This window comes from Danio aesculapii, chromosome 11 (genome assembly GCF_903798145.1).
Source record: "Danio aesculapii chromosome 11, fDanAes4.1, whole genome shotgun sequence".
Taxonomy (NCBI): domain Eukaryota; kingdom Metazoa; phylum Chordata; class Actinopteri; order Cypriniformes; family Danionidae; genus Danio; species Danio aesculapii.
In genome coordinates, this window is record NC_079445.1 from 27,099,972 (window position 1) to 27,121,525 (window position 21,554).

General features: G+C 36.4%; 1 protein-coding gene across 1 annotated transcript in view; it reads right to left on the reverse strand.

Moving 5' to 3' along the window:
- iqsec1b (IQ motif and Sec7 domain ArfGEF 1b) overlaps positions 1-21,554 on the reverse strand; it is a 359,306-nt gene that overhangs the window by 38,524 nt on the left and 299,228 nt on the right. Inside the window, 1 exon segment of the mRNA XM_056468517.1 lies at positions 198-471. Within this exon segment, the coding sequence (XP_056324492.1) occupies positions 198-471 (274 nt within the window).

A 21,554-nucleotide genomic window follows, 5' to 3' on the forward strand; every position in this document is an offset into this window, starting at 1 on the left:
TCACCCAACGACAATAATCTAGATTTATTTACACAGTCCTTTGAGGGGGAAGTACATCTAGCATAAGATGAAGCCACTGAACCTCAATCCCACCCCCTTGGCACCATAAAGGCTCATCAAAATGTGAATGCAAATAGTTGGTGGAGAATTTACAGTTCTTTTGTAGAATTCCAGTAAAAGATCCTAAAGGACTCTACCTGTTTGTCTTGGAGGTCGGTGGAGAGCTCATAGCTCTCAGACAGTGATCGGGAGCGTTTGATGGCCTCCTCCTCTGCCTGTTTGCGGAGAATGGACTGAGAATGTTGGAGTTTGGGTCTCCGTGGACGCTGCCGTACCTCGTGAGCGTACAACGGTGGGCCGTCAAAGTGCTCGCCACTGATGATGGCACTGCGGCTCACCGGTCCTCGTAAGTAACCTCCACTATTGTCCAGAGAGGGGCCCGCTTCGCCGCCCGGAGCCTCACCTTCCACACTGCAGAAGGGAAAAGAAAAGAAAACTTGAGTTCACTTTGTGGGTCAGAATAGACAGAAACAGTTTGTATGATTGAGACATTTAGATTTTGTTTCAAGTGGTTTCTCAATTCTCCAACTGGTAAAAAGTCATCACATTCACATTTAATTCATACTCTCACATGTTATAAGAAAAAATATAAACATTAATACCAAATTCTAAAGACCAGCACTAGTCTATAGCACATGCAGTACAACGCATCACTGTGTTTTTTCAGCTACAAATCAAAGTTCCTTGTAAATCCCATTATCCACTCCTACGTTCTCACACGTGAGATTATGAGCTGAACTTTGAAACTGGCGTGGAAGTATAAAAGCAAATGACTACATTTATAGCAACAGACTGTGGCATGGTGTTTCTCTTTCAAGATAAATAAGGAGCTCTTTGCAAACAAAATGCAACGCATACTGAATGACTTCAGAAACATTAACAATACTTTTACACAGAACCCCCAGCGATTAGGCTAGTATTTACTTCAGTACTTCTGAGTAAGCCTTTACTGTATGTGCTTTAGCTCCTAAATTCCTCATATACCGCATACTAAGATAAAACATTCTAGCAGTCTAGTGTCAGCTGTCACATATATCATGCTTACACACCAAACAACACAATCCGGGCCATAGCACAGAGAATCAACAGCATAACTCCTACCTGTCAACACCTTAGTAGAGGTATACCTGCTAGAGCAAATGACTTTTGTTGCTCGAGGCAATGAGTGAAAAGAGAACTATGACACATTCGTAAACAGACAATGCAATCGCACATGCTTCAGCCACACCATCTCTAATGTGATTGCTCAGAAAGGTCAAAGTACAAAATGAGGGTTATTTGATTACAATACATATCAGTTACAGCAGTGAATGAGACATCAGGCATCGGTGACTTTGATGATGTTGCCAAGTAAGGCATTCAGTAGCACTTTATTATTATACAGTCCAGTTCCTTGTGTATATACTATGTATTTTTAAAAATATTTACAATAACATCTACAAATAACCTGCTCCTAACTGCTGTTACCTTACTTTACTAGGTAAAATAAAGCGCAATGCAACATGCTCATGAATCAATACCTTTTGCAACGGTGCATAGTTTATCTTTCAGTACATGTTTGTTTTGTCCCGTTTCACATCCATACACTCATACTACACCTTCCATCAGCTAAGTACCAGCAGATTAACTTTCTAGATTAAGTGCTCTTCTTTTAATTAAACGAATTAGCGTGCAGTAGAGCGCTCAGTATTACAGAAATGAGAACATTGACAGTCAGACTGATAGAATTTGTTCACCTTGTATAGGGGGAAAGTGATGGAAGAGTAGATATATGGAAGTCGGAGAACTTGGCACTGTTTGCAGATGTTTCTGATCTTGGCTGAGACAATACAAGAGTATAGTCTGACTTTAACAAGCAATTTTCTTACAAGGCAGGCTTTATTCAGTGAATGAGATCCCTTATACGCCTCCAGAGCTTGTACTGTGATCGTCAAATGACATACAGATGGATAAGCCGAAGATATGTCAGGTTGAAGATATACTGACTCTTTTCACACCTCTTTGTAGATCTGCATTCACCTGCTGCTTCTGTTAAAAACGGGAGGTCGCCACAATAGACAAATATGTTTCCTCAGAGTCAAAGGCCATGGCTCTAGAACAGGCTTGCCCAAATGTATCCTTATAAAGGGCCAAAAATCAAACTTCATTGAGGGCTGTGGGCCGAAGTTAAATATACCAAAGTGTATTACATTAAATTTGCTCATTTGTTTGCTTATTATTTTAGCTTATTATTATTTATTAAAATAATTAAAAAAGTTGCTTTAAAACATATTAAATGATGATGCAGTATAATTTTAACATTTTATAATCAACTTATTATCGTAAAAACATAAACAATCACGTTTATAACACAATAGAGCTCAATACTGAATACACTAGTCGAGCTGCTCCTGCCTTTGCCGTGATTTGCTCACCAATGTCGTGTGCATTGTCCTGTCAAGTGACAGTATTTTCATTTTAAAGTCTGATTCATATGAAACATTTAATTTTAGTTGGCTTTTTTGTAGCTCCTCAATTAAACAAAGAAACAAAATGGTATACCTTAAACTAGAAATGACGATCTCTGTCAAAGGCATTCGCGCCAACCAACTCCCCATCATTCTCCCTTTGTTTTCAGATGGGATGGCGGGCCGAACCAAAAGTTACCATGGGCCAACCTTGGTTGGTTTGGTTGGTTGAGGTGCCCTTCTTTGTGCACCTCTGCTCTAGAATCAAATAATGTGTACAGAGACAGGAAGACGACCAAGTGGATGTTTCCTGTTTTGCTCCAAATGACAAAGAGCATGCCTCTATATTATATTCAAGGGACAGTTCACCCCAAAATTAATATTTTGTCATCAGTTACTGTACTCATCCTTCACTTGTTCAAAACTTATTTGAGTTTCTTTCTTCTGTTGAACACAAAAGAAGATGTTTTGAAAAATGCTGGCTGCTGGGATTCATTGACTACCATAGTATTTTTTTCTTACCATAGAGGTTGAAGGATCCCAGCAACCAGATTTCTTTAAAAACATACTGTATGAGGGAGAATAAATGAGGTAATTTTCATTTTTGGGTGACATGTCTCTTTAACATATATATTTTAGGTACTTAATATTTAAGTACTAAATAAAAAACAAATACCTAATTAAATTAATTAACTCTTTTAGGTCTTGTGCACTTGGCAAGCACATTTACATTTAAAATGAAAGCAAAAAATAAAATCTATTTCAACATTTCTAAAAATTGTTATATCATATAAATATTAATATTCATAATACATATTTCTAAAATTACATTTTACATTTATACACTATTTTATTTAAATGACCTAATGACCTTTTAAGATGGCATACATGCAATCCAATAATTGACTTTAAACAATATTATTCAACAACAAACAAATAAAGAGTTTCATAAAATACTAATCAATCACAAAGTGCATTACCTACTAAACATAAAGAAAAATAATAAGCCTATTTATATTTATAACATCTTTTACCCTCTGGGGTCGGCGACCGTGTATACACAGTTTGAGGCATCTTCTCCTTATAATGCCGAAAAAGTTACACTTTCAGTTTTGATCGTACAGATAATTCATCAATACATCAATCGAATCTGTTAGGTGTCCAGTTCTTGTGTACACTCACAATAACAACAAAAGTGTGTGCTTTTGCAAAATAAGGAAAATAAGCAGTGTACGCATTCTTTTTTTTGTCTGTCCGCGAACTGTTTTTAGAAACGCGTCACTAAAATGAAACTCCGCGAAAACAAAACACACACTACATATCTATAGAAAACTTCAATTGTCTAGTCTTAAATGCAGCCAGTGCATGTTGAAAACTTGTTAGATAAAGTAATCAGTATGAAACCAACACTATGTCTAGTTTCTCAGTCTGAGCTCATTATTTTTAATGCGGCCACGCCCATGAGGCCTTGTTATTACAATCGTCCACGTGAGAAGCGCAAGACATGTAAACTGCGGTCAGAAAAAACATCAAATATAACATCAGAATAATAACATTAACTATTTATCAAAGACTTTTAACACAAAGTGCTTTACAAAAATGTTAAATCACACAAGAAACACTACAAGATAAAAATCATGTATATAGAGTTGAAGTCAGAATTATTAGCCCCCTTAGATTTTTTCCTTTTTAAATATTTCCCAAATGATATCTAACAGAGCAAGGACATTTTCACAGTATGTCAGATAATATTTTTTCTTCTTGAGAAAGTCTTATTTGTTTTATTTCGGCTAGAATGAATGCAGTTTTTAATTTTTTTAAAAAACATTTTAAGGTCAAAATTATTAGCACCTTTAAGCAATTTTTTTTCGATAGTCAACAGAACAAACCATCGTTATACAATAACTTGCCTAATTACCCTAACCTGCATAGTTAACTTTAAATATTACTTTAAGTTGTATAGTAGTGTCTTGAAAAATATTTAGTCAAATATTATTTACTTTCATCATGACAAAGATAAAATAAATCAGTTATTAGAATTGAGTTATTAAAACTATTATGTTTATAAATATGCTGAAATAATCTTCTTTCCGTTAAACAGAAATTGGGAAAAAAATAAACAGTGGTGCTAATAATTCACACTGTAAATCCTAAAGATAAAGCACAAACAGAAATGCTAAAATTTGTAAACGCAAAGTATATGCAAATACAGTACGTTTTTAAAAGAGGCTTTAAATCAAACAAGGACTCATTAATCTCCATTGGCAGGCTACGAATCACGAGTCAATAATTTGCATTGTCTGTTTCACACTGTAGATTCAGTATCACATAATTCTCAGTTCCTAACACCAGTAATCCCTGTTTACCATGCAGACCACAATGAGATGACTTGGAGTGCCATTGCAACTTCAAGCATGACCCCTGAGCCACAGAACACACATAAAGCCCACCTGCCGCTCTGAAGGACACAGCTAATGACGGGTTAAGTCAGAGGTTATATTTAGATATGAAGGTTAATACAATGGCCTTGTATTATGCATTCTTAAATGCACGCATAAATACTATCACCCTGCGCGCAGCGTTTGGTAATAAGGGAAGACGAACACGTCTAGCTACATGTGATTGTACAATATAAGAAAACAGGGAGCGGGGTAATTCAGATGATGAATTTGGCAGCTAATTTCCCCACATTTCTGCACCGAGGCCACCCGGCTGGAATGACTTTCGCTGTCTGCCGCCTGATGTCTCCTGGATGAGCTCTCGGAGGGTTCCCTTGAAGGGTGGCAACAAATACAATTTTCATTTTGCTTGGTTGCCGTCTCATCTCTCCGAGGAGAGCCAGGGTATTTTCAAAGTCGGGCTCCCAAACTGTGATAGATGACGGTGTCTGAAAAAGTCGCCATTATTGTGAACACAAGGGCTATAAAATCCTGCGAGGACACCAGATGACAGGTCTGTGAACCAATTCGATGAAGAATAGAAGAAAATAAATACTTGGAAGTGTTTAGAGATCATCACATTGATAGTGTGTGAGTGTGTGTGTGGAGGGGGAAATGAAAAGATTTCTGAAATGGAGTATGCTCGTTTATCTGAAAAACATCAACTAAATGTTCAAGGTTGAGTTAAGCAATTTAAACTAGAGTAGGATTTAGACTAGTCTTAAAATGTGGACCTTATAATTGTTTCCTAAAAACTGGTGGTAAGTTATCAAAAGGTAGATTTGGCTAACTTTAATCTAAAAAGTAATAATAATAATAATATTAATAATAATAATAATAGGGCAACGCAGTGGCGCAGTAGGTAGTACTGTCGCCTCACAGCAAGAAGGTCGCTGGTCCAAGCCTTGACTGGGTCAGTTGGCGTTTCTGTGTGGAGTGTGCATGTTCTACCTGTGTTTGCATGGGTTTCTTCCGGGTGCTCCGGTTTACCCCCACAGTCCAAAGACATGCGGTACAGGTGAAGTGGGTGGGCTAAATTGTCCATAGTGTATGTATGTGTGTGAATGAGTCTGTATGGGCTTCCTAGTGATGGGTTGCGGCTGGAAGGGCATCCACTGTGTAAAACATATGCTGGATAAATTGGCGGTTCATTCCGCTGTGGTGACCCCAGATTAATAAAGGGTCTAAGCCGAAAAGAAAATGAATGAATAATAATAATAATTCCTTACATTTATATAGCGCTTTACTCAAAGTGCTTCACACATTTTTTGGGGGGAAATCTCCTCATCCACCAACAGTGTGCAGCATCCACCTGGATGACTCGACGGCAGCCATATTGCGCCAGACCGCACAGCACACACCAGCTGATTGGTGGAGAGGAGACGAGTGATAAAGCCAGTTATGATATGGGGATGGTTAGGAGACCATGATGAACAGAGGCCAGTGGGTAAATTTGACCAAGATGCTGAGGTTGAACCCCTACTCTTTTTCGAAGGACATCCTGGGATTTTAGCAACCAAAGAGAGTCAGAATCTCGGTTTATTGTCTCATCTGAAAGACGGCGCTCACTGAGCAGTATCGAGTCCCTATGAATATACTGGGGCGTTAAGACCCACACAGACCGCACATTAAACACCCCGTGCTGGTCTCACTAACACCACTTCTGGCAACAACCTAGCTTTCCCATGTGGTCTCCCATCCAACTACTGAACCTGCTTAGATTCAGTGGGCGACCATGTAAGAGGTAGTTGCCGGCCAGGTAAGACTGAGTTTAAATGTTTAAAGTTAAAACTGTGGCTATGTTTCTGCAACAGAAGTCAAAATAAGGCTAAGAGAGAAATTAAGTGAACATATACAAAATTTTTGGAACTACAGTGTAAAAAAACAGCAAAAATACAGCAGCTGTGGTTGCCAGCATTTTACCATTAAAATACACTACAAACCGTAAAAGAAATTTCTACTTTTTAGGGTAAACTACTGTATTTCATTAATTTATACTGTGAATACATCAATGTTTTGAAGTACTAACATCTACATGTCATATCCTTTAAGACCTACCTCATTTTCTTTTACAAAACTACGAAACACCATAATGGTTACAGACATAAACTTAAATTAATGGAATAAACTTAATTTATCAATATTAGTGTCACTGAGGTGGACGCAAACAATGGAGTTTACTGACAAAAAGCGTTATACAGTCAAAGGTCAGGTACAAACAGTTATACAGTCAAAGGTCAGGTACAGGTACAAACAGTTGCATACAGGCAAATCCAAAAGAGTGGTCAATAACAGGCGAGTCGTCGATCCGGGCGGCAAACAACATAAAACAAATGAAGCAAAGAATGGTTTACAGCAAAACAAGGCAAGGCAAAATGCATTGTAATATTAACTTGACAACTTACAAGACTCAGCACTGATGAGTGTGCGTGCTGTGTAAATAGTCCTCAAAATCAGTCCTTGACAATCCTCCGGCTGTGTGTGTAATCAATGGCGATCCAGAACAGGTGTGTGCAAGGTGCATGATGGGATTTGTAGTTCAATAGTGTGGTGTGTGGGTCGTTCTCCAGTGATCCGCAGTCGCTGGATCGCTGGTGCTTGTAATAATTAGATGTAGCATAAATCTCTAATGTATATACAGTAACTGATGGGGTAAAATTTCAAACAAACCATAGTAATGTCGACAAAATCATAAGTGTCATGCAGGGAATTCTGGTAAAGTCAATTTTTTATTCACCATATACTGTATATTAATGATACTTACAGATTTTTACTGTAGTATTTTTACAGTATTTTTATTTTTTACAATTAAAATTACAACTTTTTTATACTAGATAATTATAAGTTGAAGAAAAATTTATTTACGTTCATATCGAAAGGCATGTAATTAATATTGTGGACAGTCTGCCTGCCAGAAAGATTAGATTTGATTTGATTAAAAAAAAAAAAAGCCTAAGTTTTCATTCGATCTCCTTAGGGCACCAATGGGGATTTAAGAAAGTCATCCAACTTAAAACAACATGAGTGTGAGCTGATGTCATAATGATATCATAGCTTTCATATTTGGCTGGACCATCCCTTAAACAAAATATCTGTATTTCATTACACCCGAATGTAGTTTATAGTATATAAATGACTGATTTTAGCCAACCATTTGAAGTGTAGAGACAAGCGAGTCTCTGTCACACTCGAATCCATAACTAAAGACAGCTGGCAAACTTCTACATTTTCCAGAGGGTCTCATTAGGCAGCAAGATGAGGCGTCTCTATAGGACTAGTTTGGGCTTCAGTCACGTCCAGCTCTGAGAGATGGGAGGTTCTGACAAGGGTAAAAGAACACAAGTGCTAACAAGATGGTGAGGTGTTAAGATCTGACAGAAGATGAAACGCACTGTCTCTTGCTCTTCCCTTTGGAGTTCACATAAATGAGACTTCCAAAAAAGAGCTTTATCTTATAGGGCTAATGGCTTGATTGAAGCAAAAAGCCAAGAAACTATTGACTTGCAAGAAACAGATACTGTACATAAAGAGGAACTAATCACTCATTTCCAAACCTAGTTGAAGGATGAAATGCATTTTAATTACATTTAATCCCTTCTAGAACATCGGAGGAGTTTGCAACTATGCGTTTTCTTTTAATCAACGATTTCTGCTGATTTTATTTCAAACTTGCACTTCGTCTAATTGACTGCAAAGCTGAAGTACAGATTCTGAGTCTAACAAGGTAGAATAACAAGCTCATTTACATTTCACTACCTAAACCACATTTCATTTGGACTCTTGGGTGCTGATTTTGGAGTCTTTTTCATGTCGTGAATTTTCAAGCTCTGAAAGTTTTTTATTGCCATCCTGACACCTAATTTTAGTTTTTCCTCCATGCCATATGATGAATAATGGACAGTTAATAATTCCAATAAGATGATGTGGTGCTCAGGAAACATTATTATCAATAATGAACAATAATGAACTTTTAAAAAGTAATAGATTAGAAATTACTAATTACTACTGGAAAATTTAAATCTGATTACATTACTAATTACTTCATGTAAAAAGTAATCAGATTACTAATCAATTTACCTTGAAGTTACTTTTAAAACATATAAAATATACCTATAAAAATACAAAATAAACAGCAGCTCTTTCAGTTATTTAATATTCACTGAGAAACATTACAATAGATTTATCACAGAAGCTTGACATATTCAAAAGACTTAAAGAGTTTGCCTAAAACTTAAAATTCTCTCATCATTCACTTGTTTCAAATCTGTCTGTTTTACCTGTAGCCATTGACATCTATAGTATGAAAAAGCACTTCAGTGTTTGGGTGTTCTGTGTTTGTCTGAGGTAATTAGTCTACTGAAATGTGTATATTCCATCCAAAGTATGAAGCTGATCGGTCAGGCCTTGTCACGTGACTCGCGGTTTTCAACTAGGGGCACCTGGGAAATGCGAGTGTGCGCAATATGCGCTCCCACTATGGGAGTGAGTTCAAAAGATGTGATATGTGAATGCCACCATAAGCAGCTATGCTTCTCTTCACATTCAGAAGGTACCTTCACTCTCTATCCTGCACAAAAATCCAAAGTAGCCTGTTTAGCCCGAGTTGGACCGCCGTGTTTTGGGAGACTGGACATAGAATGAATTTCACAGCAATATTTTTATATTTACGCTAAATGAAAACAAAGTAATGTCTGCATTTCCAGTTGAAGAAGCAGCTACTCTCGACAGCAACCATTTCAGCTCGCGTTCTGCAGCAGTTTAAAAGCGCATGCTTATTAACTGATGTTGCAGCAGACAACGTGATTTAAAAGAGGCATTTTTTTCTTCTAACAACTATATTTGTAACATAAGTAACGCAATTACATTGACTTTAGTAACTGTAATCAAATTATACACATTTAAAATGTAATTCATTACATTACTGTGTTCCTCAGAAATGTAATTAGAATACATAAATTCCACAGTAACTCTGATAATGAAGATAGCTGTGCTAATCATTTTATGGAAGCCATGATACATTACATTTTTTGCATGATTCTTTGATGTTTGAAGATTCAGAAAAGCATCATAGGTCTTTTTTTAACTGAATAGTTTACTGAAACTTTTTTGTATTTACATATCTTTGGTAAATAAAAGTATTTATAATTTTTTTTTAAATATCCTTATGACAAACTTTCTAAATAATTGAAATAGTTGAAATAATAAAATATATAAAATGTTCTATAGCAGAACAGTAAATGTTGTAATGATTTGGAAAAGGTTGCAGAAGCTGTCAAATGACAGAATTATGTACATAACTATTACAGACATTTGCATTTAATGCTCTACTGTAGACCTTTAAGACCCTCACATGACATGTTTAGTGCTTTAAATCCAAGTTTGAGAGCCAGTCAGGACCATTCACAAGCGTGGCACGTCGCATGAATGCAGCCCTGTTGATGACCGGGAAACGCTCCTGCATTTCACATAAAGCATTCATTGTTCAAATAAAGCTTGTTTTACTAACATCACCCAGCTTTTTCTTGTATTACATCAATTTCAATGGGGCCGATCTACTAATATACATTCACATCTCTATTTGTTATGATTGATATGATAAAATCTGTTGTGTTGCCAATGCTACCATGGCACTTTCCCATGACCGCGATAAGAAAACATCAAGCTAAAAAATGCAATGATTATTAATTCAGCTAGAAATTTCACTCTCAGAAATAAATGTACAAAAGCTGTCACTACCTTTTCCATGCACAAGAAAGAGTCATATTTGTTTCTTAAGAATACCTAATATAGTCCAGAACTGTTTTGAAAAGGTACCACCCTAGTGACATCTTATAAAATCATGTAACTATGAAACCATTCAGAATGAAGGATGCAGAAAAAAGGACTATTCTTGTAACATTTAGAACAACACTATAAGCATTTACAATCAGTGATGGATAGAGTTGATCATAAACATCATTCATGCAAATTTCTGTGGAAAAAACACAAATATGACGCGTCCATCCAGCACAAGATCAACTGAAACATCACTCAAGGGCACAGCTAGAAGCAGAAGTGCGCTCAGAGCAACAATGGAGGGGTTTGCGCAATAGAGGAAGATCCCCCATAATTCAAAGCAGGTAAAAGAAACAAAGAACCACAGAGCTGAAAGTTCCATAAAACATCTGTGCTCTGCTTAAAAACACACCCAGATATACTGATACACCCAGTCCCAATGAATACAAACTCAGCGGAGACACATTTATAACACACATTTCTACTTCTATACATGTTCTCAAACACACACAAATCTTACCAGCTCCCCAGTTCCAGCAGAGACTGGCTTCTGTCTGAAGCGCAGTGCAAACACCACATGTCGATCTCTGATCCCTACAAACATCAACATCCCTTTGGCCTGTGGCTGCCCATCTCCTCGCCAGGCAAAGCTGTCTCATAGGAGAAAGAGGCTCACTCTCAGTCCGACTAAAGACCACTAAATCCTCACACTCTCCGTTCTGCGCGCTCTTTCCTTCTCTGATTTTTTCTTCTGACTTTGTGGAAGGGGTGCTCTGAGGGGTGTGCGGAGAAGGGGAGGGAATTCCAGAGTCCGGAAAACTAATTACGTGATGGCGGGAATATAAACGACAAGCTCAACCCAAAGAGGAGGGAACGAGCCGGCCTGCCGAGTCTGGAGCAAAGGAGCCAAAAGGACTCAGGCTGGAAAGCCATGAAGGGATCGGGAAGCCCCCTCTGGAATGACAAAAGGATGTGGGTCTATAAATAGCGCGGCTGCAGGATGGAGTAAAACTGGATGGATTGGATGGGAGGAAGTCCCGCTCACTCTCAGGTTTCAACGGCTGGGGTAATATGAGCTCGTAACGTGTCGCACACACGCTCCAGACTGGACTGGAGAAGAGCAGCCAAAAAGCTGCTCCGTCAACGGCCAATTTACACACCCATGTTGAAACCTTCTCAAAGTAACAACCCAAAAATTGTAACTTACAAGTCCTAATGATGTGGTTTAGGGAATTTATTATGACTTAGAGTAGCAATTCAATCAAAAATGTAGAATTTATCATCCTTTATTTGTTGCAGACTTATTTTCAAGCAATGTCTTCACTGCTTTCATGGTATGGATTAGTAAATAAACTCATTTTTGGTTGAGGAAGCAGTGTATAGTGCATCAAAATGTTCTCCAGTTGACGTCTTTCTCACAGACAAGGCTCTGTTGTCTTGTAAAAGAGGTCTAAAAGCTCTCGCACAGCCGTATTTATAACTAACGGTTTGAATAACATCACTATAATCTTTGCCTTCTTTTGCCTCCTCCCGTCTACTTACATAAGGAGGGCGGCCTGGCTTACGCATTTCCTTTCTGACATCATTACCTAAACAATGGGCGTCGCTCAGGCAAAACCCAGATGCTATCGCCCGTCCCAGTGTGCTGTGCAAAGAGACTGCAGTTTGGACAGTCTGTGGGGTAGGAGAAAATAACCTCTCAATGAGGATTTGTCTCATTGTTGACTCTCCTCAAAAGGAAAAATCCAACACGAATAGCTTCCAGGTGAAGTTTGGGTGTAGAGAAGTGATGTTCTCTAATTAGAGTAAAAGCTTGAAGCTGTTCCCTAGTGAGGGCCTCCTTTATTTCCTGCTCCTCGCTCTCTTCCTGAACTATGACTCCCCGAAGGAAGACTAAAACAGGTTGAAATTGGACCAAAGGGGTCCAGACAGGCATATCAACATCTGTTCTCCGATGGTCGCCTCAAAACGTACATGTGCTCTTTGTCAAGGATCTTCAGCTCTGAAGTGCAAAGCAGCTGAAATACTGATCTTGAATATCCTTACGGATCACACATGGAACAAATAAAGCATCAGAAAGGACAGGAGATTTAATGAGTCAGGGGACTTCAATAGTGCATGAGTCATTCCCAAAATGCAGTCACCAATATGAGAAGGACACATGCAGAAATAACACCAAACTGATGAGTCGCTACTTTGTATGAACAAATGAATGCAGCTGCAGTCAGTCAGGCAAAAGCCTATTACACTTTTCTGTAGCTCATACAAAGCGGGAGGTCAGTGTGACTTAGTGCTTTTAGAGCCACCTGACAGAGTTCATTACTGGGGTCCTCAAATCTTTTAATGCTAAAAGGCTTGGGGAGCAATAAAATCTTTCCCGCTTGTCAGAGTGAGGCTTCAAGGAAAACAGCGTGACAAATTTTTTCATTCAGTTCTAGGTCCACTTATCTGTCACTCTATTAGCTGGAACTGCAGCTAAAACCCCCACAATGACCACGGAGAACATCCATTTCTGCTATATATTTGAGAAGGTCCAGTTATTTTCATTGACTTTCCATAGCTTTCATCTTGTGTGAGTCGATGTGGACAGCTGTAAACGAGTGGTTAATGGGTTGCACTAGGTTAATTAATCTAATCATAACAACCAAGCGGCAACCTCCAACTCGCCCTCGTTAAGCAAATACTGAAACTGCAATTCATCGAAATTACGCTAGTCCTGGCTCCATAATAGAACACATTACAATTAACCCCAGTTTTAAAATGGCCAACTTTACAGTAGAAAAAAAGGTGTTTACAGCCTGGTACAAAGAAAGATATCAGTTCATATAGCTAATATTACCCTTCATGACAACTGTGAGGGGGTGAATTTATTTTATAACTCATCCGTTTCATTTTTATAAGTTATATTAAGTCTGCATTATTAAGGGCGTGGCCACTTGAGTGACAGCTAGGTCTCGCTGGTCGCTGTCACTTCACCTCAGCTGATTCCGGCTGATTAGCCGCTGAACTCGGCATATACATTGTATTTTTATTTTGTTTTATGTAGCTTTACACAGTTAGTTGCTTTTTGAAATGATTTCTTACAATTATCAGATGATATGGCATGCTGTGTGCACTTAATTGTGCTCACAACCTATTCAAGTTGTCTCCATTTTCCAGGTGAGTGAAATTACATACTTATATCTAAAATGTATTTGTTTTATTTAAGATAATTTATCATTTATAATTTTCTTTAGAACTGTAATGCACTCCAGAATCTGACAGATAGATTAGCTGTAGCTTAAAGAACAGTCATCTCAAACGTTGTTGTACAGTGTTCTGCTTGGATTTCATAAACAGCCCTGCATTTACTAACACAGACTAAATTTGAAGTATTTTGGAAGTAATTTGCGTTTTTTTAAATGGAATAAAAAGTAACAAACATGAACCTATCGAATCCTATTTGAACTACAGAACTTGTGTGTTCTTTTTAAGACCTAAATTTAAGTAATTTTAGGACCCCGTGGACACCCTGATATAATATTTACAAAGGTGTGTATATAACATCACCTTTGTGAATTTAAATTTCATGTGGACAGACACCCAAATGAGATGGCATGACTTTGACCCAGAAATAAACTTCACGAATGTTTTGTTATGCAGTCTTAAAGAAGCATCTGTTTGTATTCCTGCCTTTTCTTAAGCAGCTGTCGTTTATTCTTTCATTGCTATTCTCGGACTGCAGTCTGGGCTGACAGAGAGCTGAACTCTACAGCGACAGAGGACAGAGCCACTGTGTCATTCCAGCTCTGACTTTACTCTCGTCCTCAATCCATGGAACAAATTCAGATGAATATGGAAAAGACATATATTTTAACAGAGCTGGCCTGATTCTTTCCTGTTTGCTCACCACTGGTTCCTAAGAAAGAAACCTTGTGAATCTACAGTACGAGTGTGAATTAAATTACAGGCTGAGGTCACGGAACTGCTTAATCTCTAATTTCAATTGCGTCTGTCTGGAAAAAGCTCATTGTTGAAATCTGTCTACAGTGACACAAATCCTCAGTGTTATTCTGTGATGGATTTTGGTGTGAAATTACATGTTATTCACACCCAGGATAATAAACTCATTTCTTTGCTTCTCAATGGTTATTTTGTTATCCGTTCTTCGAGGGATATTCATATTCGCTCACCCAGGTGTCAAGTCATATCCATTTGACTTTCTTTACCTTTGAGAGGAATCTGAAAAATGTATTATCTTCTTGTTTACATATATATACATGTAAGGTAACACTTCAACTAGATGAACAAAGTTTAATGACTTCGATAATGGCTAGACAATGTCTGATAAGAAACTTAAAATAATTGGAGAAAGTAAAAAATCCCACACCAGTTACTGCAAAATACCAGGTGACTGGTTTGCACATTGCTAACATAAGTTAGCGAGATGATTCCATGTTTTTATCAGCATGTTGCTAGCATATTTTAACATGTTTTACCACAAGACTAATGTAGCGTGTTGCTAATATTAACATTTTGCTTAACGTAAAATAAACAGCAAATATCTTAGTAACTGGTAGTAGCAGGTAATGATCCACAAGTTAATAGAGAGAATTAGGAAATAAAGTAATACAATCTGATGATGTTTATATGTACTATGATGTACACTTACCGGCCACTTTATTAGGTACACCTGTCCAACTGCTGGTTAAGGCAAATTTCTAATCAGCCAATCCCATGGCAGCAACTCAATGCATTTCGACATGTAGAGATGGTCAAAAAGATCTGTTGTAATTCAAATCGAGCATCAGAATGGGGACAAAAGGTGATTTTAGTGACTTTGAACGTGGCATGGTTGTTGGTCCCAAACGGTTTGGTCTGAGTATTTTAGAAACTGCTGATCTACTGGGATTTTCACTCACAACCATCAGAGAATGGTCATAAAAAGAGAAAATATCTTATGAGCGGCAGTTCTGTGGGCGCAAATGATGCCTGAGGAACAAAGGATTAAGGCAGTTTTGAAGGCAAAGGGGGTCCAATCCGGTACCAGTAAGGTGCACCTAATAAAGTGGTTGGTTAGTGTATATTTCAAGCCTATGGCAACTTCAATTATAAAACAACTCGAAAATAAAATGCTCAGGTCATATGGATACATTCATGATAGTTTTATGAAAAAAATACTTTATGAAAGTTCTCTTTATAATTTTTTGTTCATGAAAAGAAGAGGATTCTTCTGCATTTCTCCTTTATGTATGTATAGATGCATGTATGAGTGAGTGAGTAAACAATGCCCTTTAAATCCTGTTGTGACATGAAATCAGAAATCTACAGACTAGTGTTTTTAGCAGACTGTAATTTATACAGCCACAAAACAATAACAATGATTACAAAGTGACCATCCCAAGCCACTTAACGTAGGTTTTGCGATGCACCTCACCCTTATTTCATGTACACATAATTATATGCCATGGTCCATCCACCCGACGCTGAGACGCAGACATGTTTGCCTTCAGGTCCAGCTGTAATTTAGAGCGCATTAAGCCTCTTTGAGTTAAGTGCTCCTTGCACCCTTTTTAAACCTGATCAAACAGAAGAACAACACGTCTTCATGTCTGAGATGCAGTGGTGGACTAATACCATTGAGCAGTTAAAGCAATTTTATGAACTGACCAAATATTAATACACAACATAAAGAGATATGTTGGTCTGAGTTTTTTGGAGAACACAAAAATAAATATTTTTCCAATGTTGAAAATCGGTAGCCATTGACTTAATAGTATTTAAATTTTATATTCCAACATTCTTCAAAATATCTTCTTTTTCCATTCAACAGACAATAACAACTCCTAAAAGTTTGAAACCATTTGAGCGTGAAATCACTCCTGAAATGACAGATAACTCATTCCTTGTGAAGTTTGCAGGTGAATATGATTACCTCAGTCCATATAGGGACATCAAAACATGTGTGTGTGTCTGGTCGGGGGAAGTTGAACTTCATCTATATTTGCCATCCCTTCCCCCATACGCTGTAGTGGAGCTTAAACACGCTTTTGGCTTCTCTTACAGGCCTAATCTCTAATCTGAGGGATCCTGTCCACGTGTGGTCCTCCACCATGGTTCCCCTCGCGGGCTGTTGAGATGGATTAAGTGTTGGACAGTTGCACTCCCTCCATCCGATGCAAAACAACCACTTCTGTTTCCTGCATCCTGACTAAAAGAGCAAATAGCTTCCCTGCAGCGGAAATGCTTCATTTGGAGGGTCAGTCGTGGTCAGGTACTTTTTACGAGCTTTGCTCTTACACTCTGCAAGTTGCTTAATAGCATGAAACCGAGCAGTCACAATTACTACGCTTTGATATATATAGTGCTCAGCATATATGAGTACACCACTAACAAATCTTTTGAATTCATATTTTATTAGGAAGCTACAGTATACAATATTATATTTGTGCATATACATTAGATTAGTCAAAACTGAAGCCAAATCTGGAGCTTATCTAACAAAATAACTTCTGATAATGGTCCAAAAACTAGTACAGCCAAATTAATATGTTATAGAAAAATATGAAATACAAATTTAAAAATGAAGAGAAGCAAAAGAATTGAAACATTTAGTTGAAATTTTGAAGGTTGTAATTTATTTTTGCAATATTTGCTTGACTTTAATTGTATTATCTTTCAATTTCTAAATTTGTTTGGTGGCTAAAATATTGTTTTAATAAATATATCAGTTTAATAAATCTGTTTTGTTTAAATGCACAAAAATACAGTGCCTATATTCACTGAGAAATAGATAAAAATATTAATTTTCAAAATGGGTGTACTCAATTATGCTGAGCACTGTATATAAAAAACGCAATACAACAAAGTTATGTGATGATGTTAGGCTGATGTTAGACTCTAATTTGAGTCAACATCACTATACTGATTTTAGACAATCTACTGATCTTGATACACTTCTGGATGAATTAACCAGAAAGATTATTAGAGGAAAAAATACTCAATCCAATAATGTTTCATTAAAATATATGACAATAAGTAAAGTGTGAAATAAAAATCTTTTTATTTTACTAGCTGCCTTTGTTCAGGAAGTGTATTTCCCACAGGCATTTTAAGAAATGTCATTAAAGAACCATCAATCAAAACACACCAGCCATGAGGTGAATCATAACACACCACCAAAGCAAATGACATAATCAAATTAAAATGATTTTTTTTGACAGACTGTTCATTGATGTTCATACATTTTTCACATTTATGCTTTCTTATGCTCAACAAAGCTGCTTTTTAACACTGCACTACAAGATAAATTGTCCATATTTTATGTTAAAATATGAAAAATTATCACATTTATTTTGTGAATGCTAGGCTGTATATTGCAGCAAATCATGTATTAAATATTTTCTTTTGTTAAAAAGTATTAATAACAAAGTAAATATATGCATATTTTTTATTATAAGTTGAAACCTACTACAGTTTGATGTCTTTAAAAACAACAAACATTTAGGCATTTATTCTTTACAATTGATGTCCTTGCAGCATATCTTGAGGCTTGTGTGAAAAACAACACAGTGATTCTCTTGCTCTGGCACAAAACAGACAGTTTCGTCATGCTCAGACATTATCAGGCCCCAGACGTCTGAAATGAGCGCTGAGGTCGAGTCTAAATAAACACAGTTTAGAGGACATGCAGCAAGGACTGAGTAGCGCCATCTAGAGCCACAGATGTGGATAGACAGCTGTCAACGCCTCAAACTGGGCTGTTCGGATGGCCTGAAGCCTGACAGGAGTCTGATGATTGTGGGCAGTGTGTGTGTGTGTGTGGGTCTTCAATCAGCTGTCTGATACCTGAGGTCTCACACTGTCATCCTCAATGCCATGAAAGAAGCAGACCGTGAATGCAGAGTGTAACATTAACATTATACTGTATATGTAGAATTTATTACCAGTGCTTTTACCTTTAGCATGGAATTTATAGGCTTTAAAACATTTGAATACATGTTTACAGTACAATAAGGTTTTATTAGCTAATCTTTGCTATTATTTACTAACAAACTAATAATGAAAATTACTTGAAAATAATTTACTAATGCATTATCAAAATCCACATTATGCTTGTTAACATTGGTCCACTGTGAATTAACATAAAAAATAAAATAAGGCCAACATTATTTAAGTTACTAACATTTTATTTTATTTATTTATTTTGAACAGAAATATCGTATATAAAACTCTTTAACAAAAAAAAAAAATAATAAAAAATTTCAACATGGTCAAAATGGAACGGGATGAAGCACAAGCTTACTATTTTCCCACCCTATTACCACACACATCATTCGTCAATTACTTCAACTTATTTCTTCTTTTACTTTTCTCTCTTTTTTTACATTAGACATATGAGCTTTGTATGAGACATATTTTTCCTTTATCCTTACATTTAAATACTAAATTTAGAATAAGAGAATAAATACTGTAATAAATTAATTTGCTCTTAATTCTCAATTTATATAGCTATAAAAAAAGGAAACATTTGACGTTTTAATTTAAAAAACATAGTTATGTGTTCGAGTAAAATGTAATTTTTGTTTTATTCTTTAAAATGCTGGTGACAATTCTTTCAAATCTAAAATTAAAATCTTGTCATTTAGGCATTTTTTTTTTATCTTCAGAAAACAAACTATTATTAGGTGGAATAACCCTGATTTTTCAATCACAACAAATGACAACTTTTTATTATTCTGACCAATCGCCATTTTCTCTGAATAAAAAAATCTATAAGTGAAATTTTTTTGACATTTGGAAGAAATGTGATCATACCTTTATTGCAAATAAAAATAAAAACATTAAGTAAATGTTCAAGAAAATAAAATATAAAAATTCCCTGTGCATTTAAAACATTGTGTATAGAATGAATATATAAATAATGGGCTTATCAGAATATAAAATAAGAATATAAAAAAATGACCAAAATAATAATATTTTCTACTTTAAAATAATTGAATTGATTTGTTTGCAAACGCATTCTAACCAAGGTTATTATCATTAAACAAGTTAGCAAAAACTGAAAAGATTAAAAAATAAAAGAGATAGTGCACTAAAACCCAACATTCAACTTTATCAAATGAAATGAGCGTAGTTAACTCAAAATTGACTGAAAGTTAATTCTACTCAATTGAAAAAAGTTTTGAACTTAGTGTTGAAGGTAACGAGTTAATTAAATACCTCATTACTTCAACTTAAATAGAGTAAGTTCACAGTACTCATTTAGATTAGTTAAACTCAAATGGTTTGTAGCAATCGGTTTCCTCAAACGGTTTGAGTTGTCTTAACTTATTGGGTTTTACAGTACTCAGTTGGTTTGAGTTCTCTTCATTTATTGGCTTTTACAGTGCTCAAATTGCTTTGTTTACTCACATGGATTAAGTTCACAGTACTAATTAGGATTCACTTTTGAACTTAAATGGTTTGTTGCAATCGGTTTCCTCAAATATTTTGAGTTACCTTAACTTACTGGGCTTTACAGTGTACAGTACAGTGCTGTAATATCAAAAAAATCTAATATCTGGCATCCAACCATTCCCAAAACAACAACAGCAAAGCTTGATCTGTGTATACCTGTCTATTTAGCCATCCTGATTGATGGCCAGTGACCAGAAAAATCTAATCTCATCACAACGAGAGACTTGCTGTGCAACAAGATCCGTCAGACACATTCAGATATCATCCTCTCTCCATTAAAGCTTCAAGGTCATTTCATCAACTCAGAGACAGCAAAATATCACCCTTCAACGAACACTGAACTGTGTGCTCCACAACTTCATCACTAATTACACTGTGCTAAACACCTTGTCATTGCTAAACGCAGAATTAGCAGAAAGAATTACAAACACAAATCACATGTTGCCAAACTTTCAAAATGAACAACATCGAAAGTGCTTTACATACCCGTCTAATTCAGTTGGAGTGATGCCAACTGTCAAAACAGGACACAAATCTCCTCTCCTTTGCTTTGGGTCATCAAAATTAAAAGGTATTTCTTCACCTTCTTCAATCCAAAATGACTTTTTCTGTGCTACAGGCTAAACACCATTAGATAATAATAGGCAACCGGTCACTGGCAGCAGGTTTGTTTCTGCCGTGTGTGATTCTGCTCTGCCAAACAGAGGTTTTGGGAAGTGCTGAATGTATGTGTGTGTGTGTGTGTGTTGATTTTAAAGGAAGGGAGTGGTTCCTGTGACAAAGCCGATTGCTTTCTATGAATTGAGGGTGATTTGAAGTCAGTGTGAATGTGAAGACATGCTGGAGATCCTGTCAAGTTATCATACTTTCAGATCATAATGCTACTTATCTTATGCCTTGTGCTTGGAAACGAAGTGTAGTCAGGGTTATTATCTTTAAGTGAAACTGATACCTTAAAAAAACTATTTTAGACCTGTTGCCAAAACACTATATCTCATTATTTGCTGTTTAAAAAAAGGAGAAGAAAAAAAAGTGAAACCATGCTAATGATCATGTGATAAATAATTACATTTACTTACTACACTCTGTAAAAAATGCAGAGTTCCACACAATTCATTCATGATGTCCCAACACAAATTGATTAAGTTAACTTAACACTTTTAACAAATTTATGTGGATTGATAAGAATTGTGTTGTTTGAACGAGTGTAGAGCAACTTATCCAATGCCTTTGTTTGCATATTAATAACAGCCACTGTTATTATCTTTAAGTAAAATTTAAAACATTATAAGAGAATACAGTATGTTACAATAAAAATATAATATACAATAAATTACATATTTCACTTTTTACTGTGTTTTTTTGTGTTAAAGTACTAAAGTTAATAAACAACAAC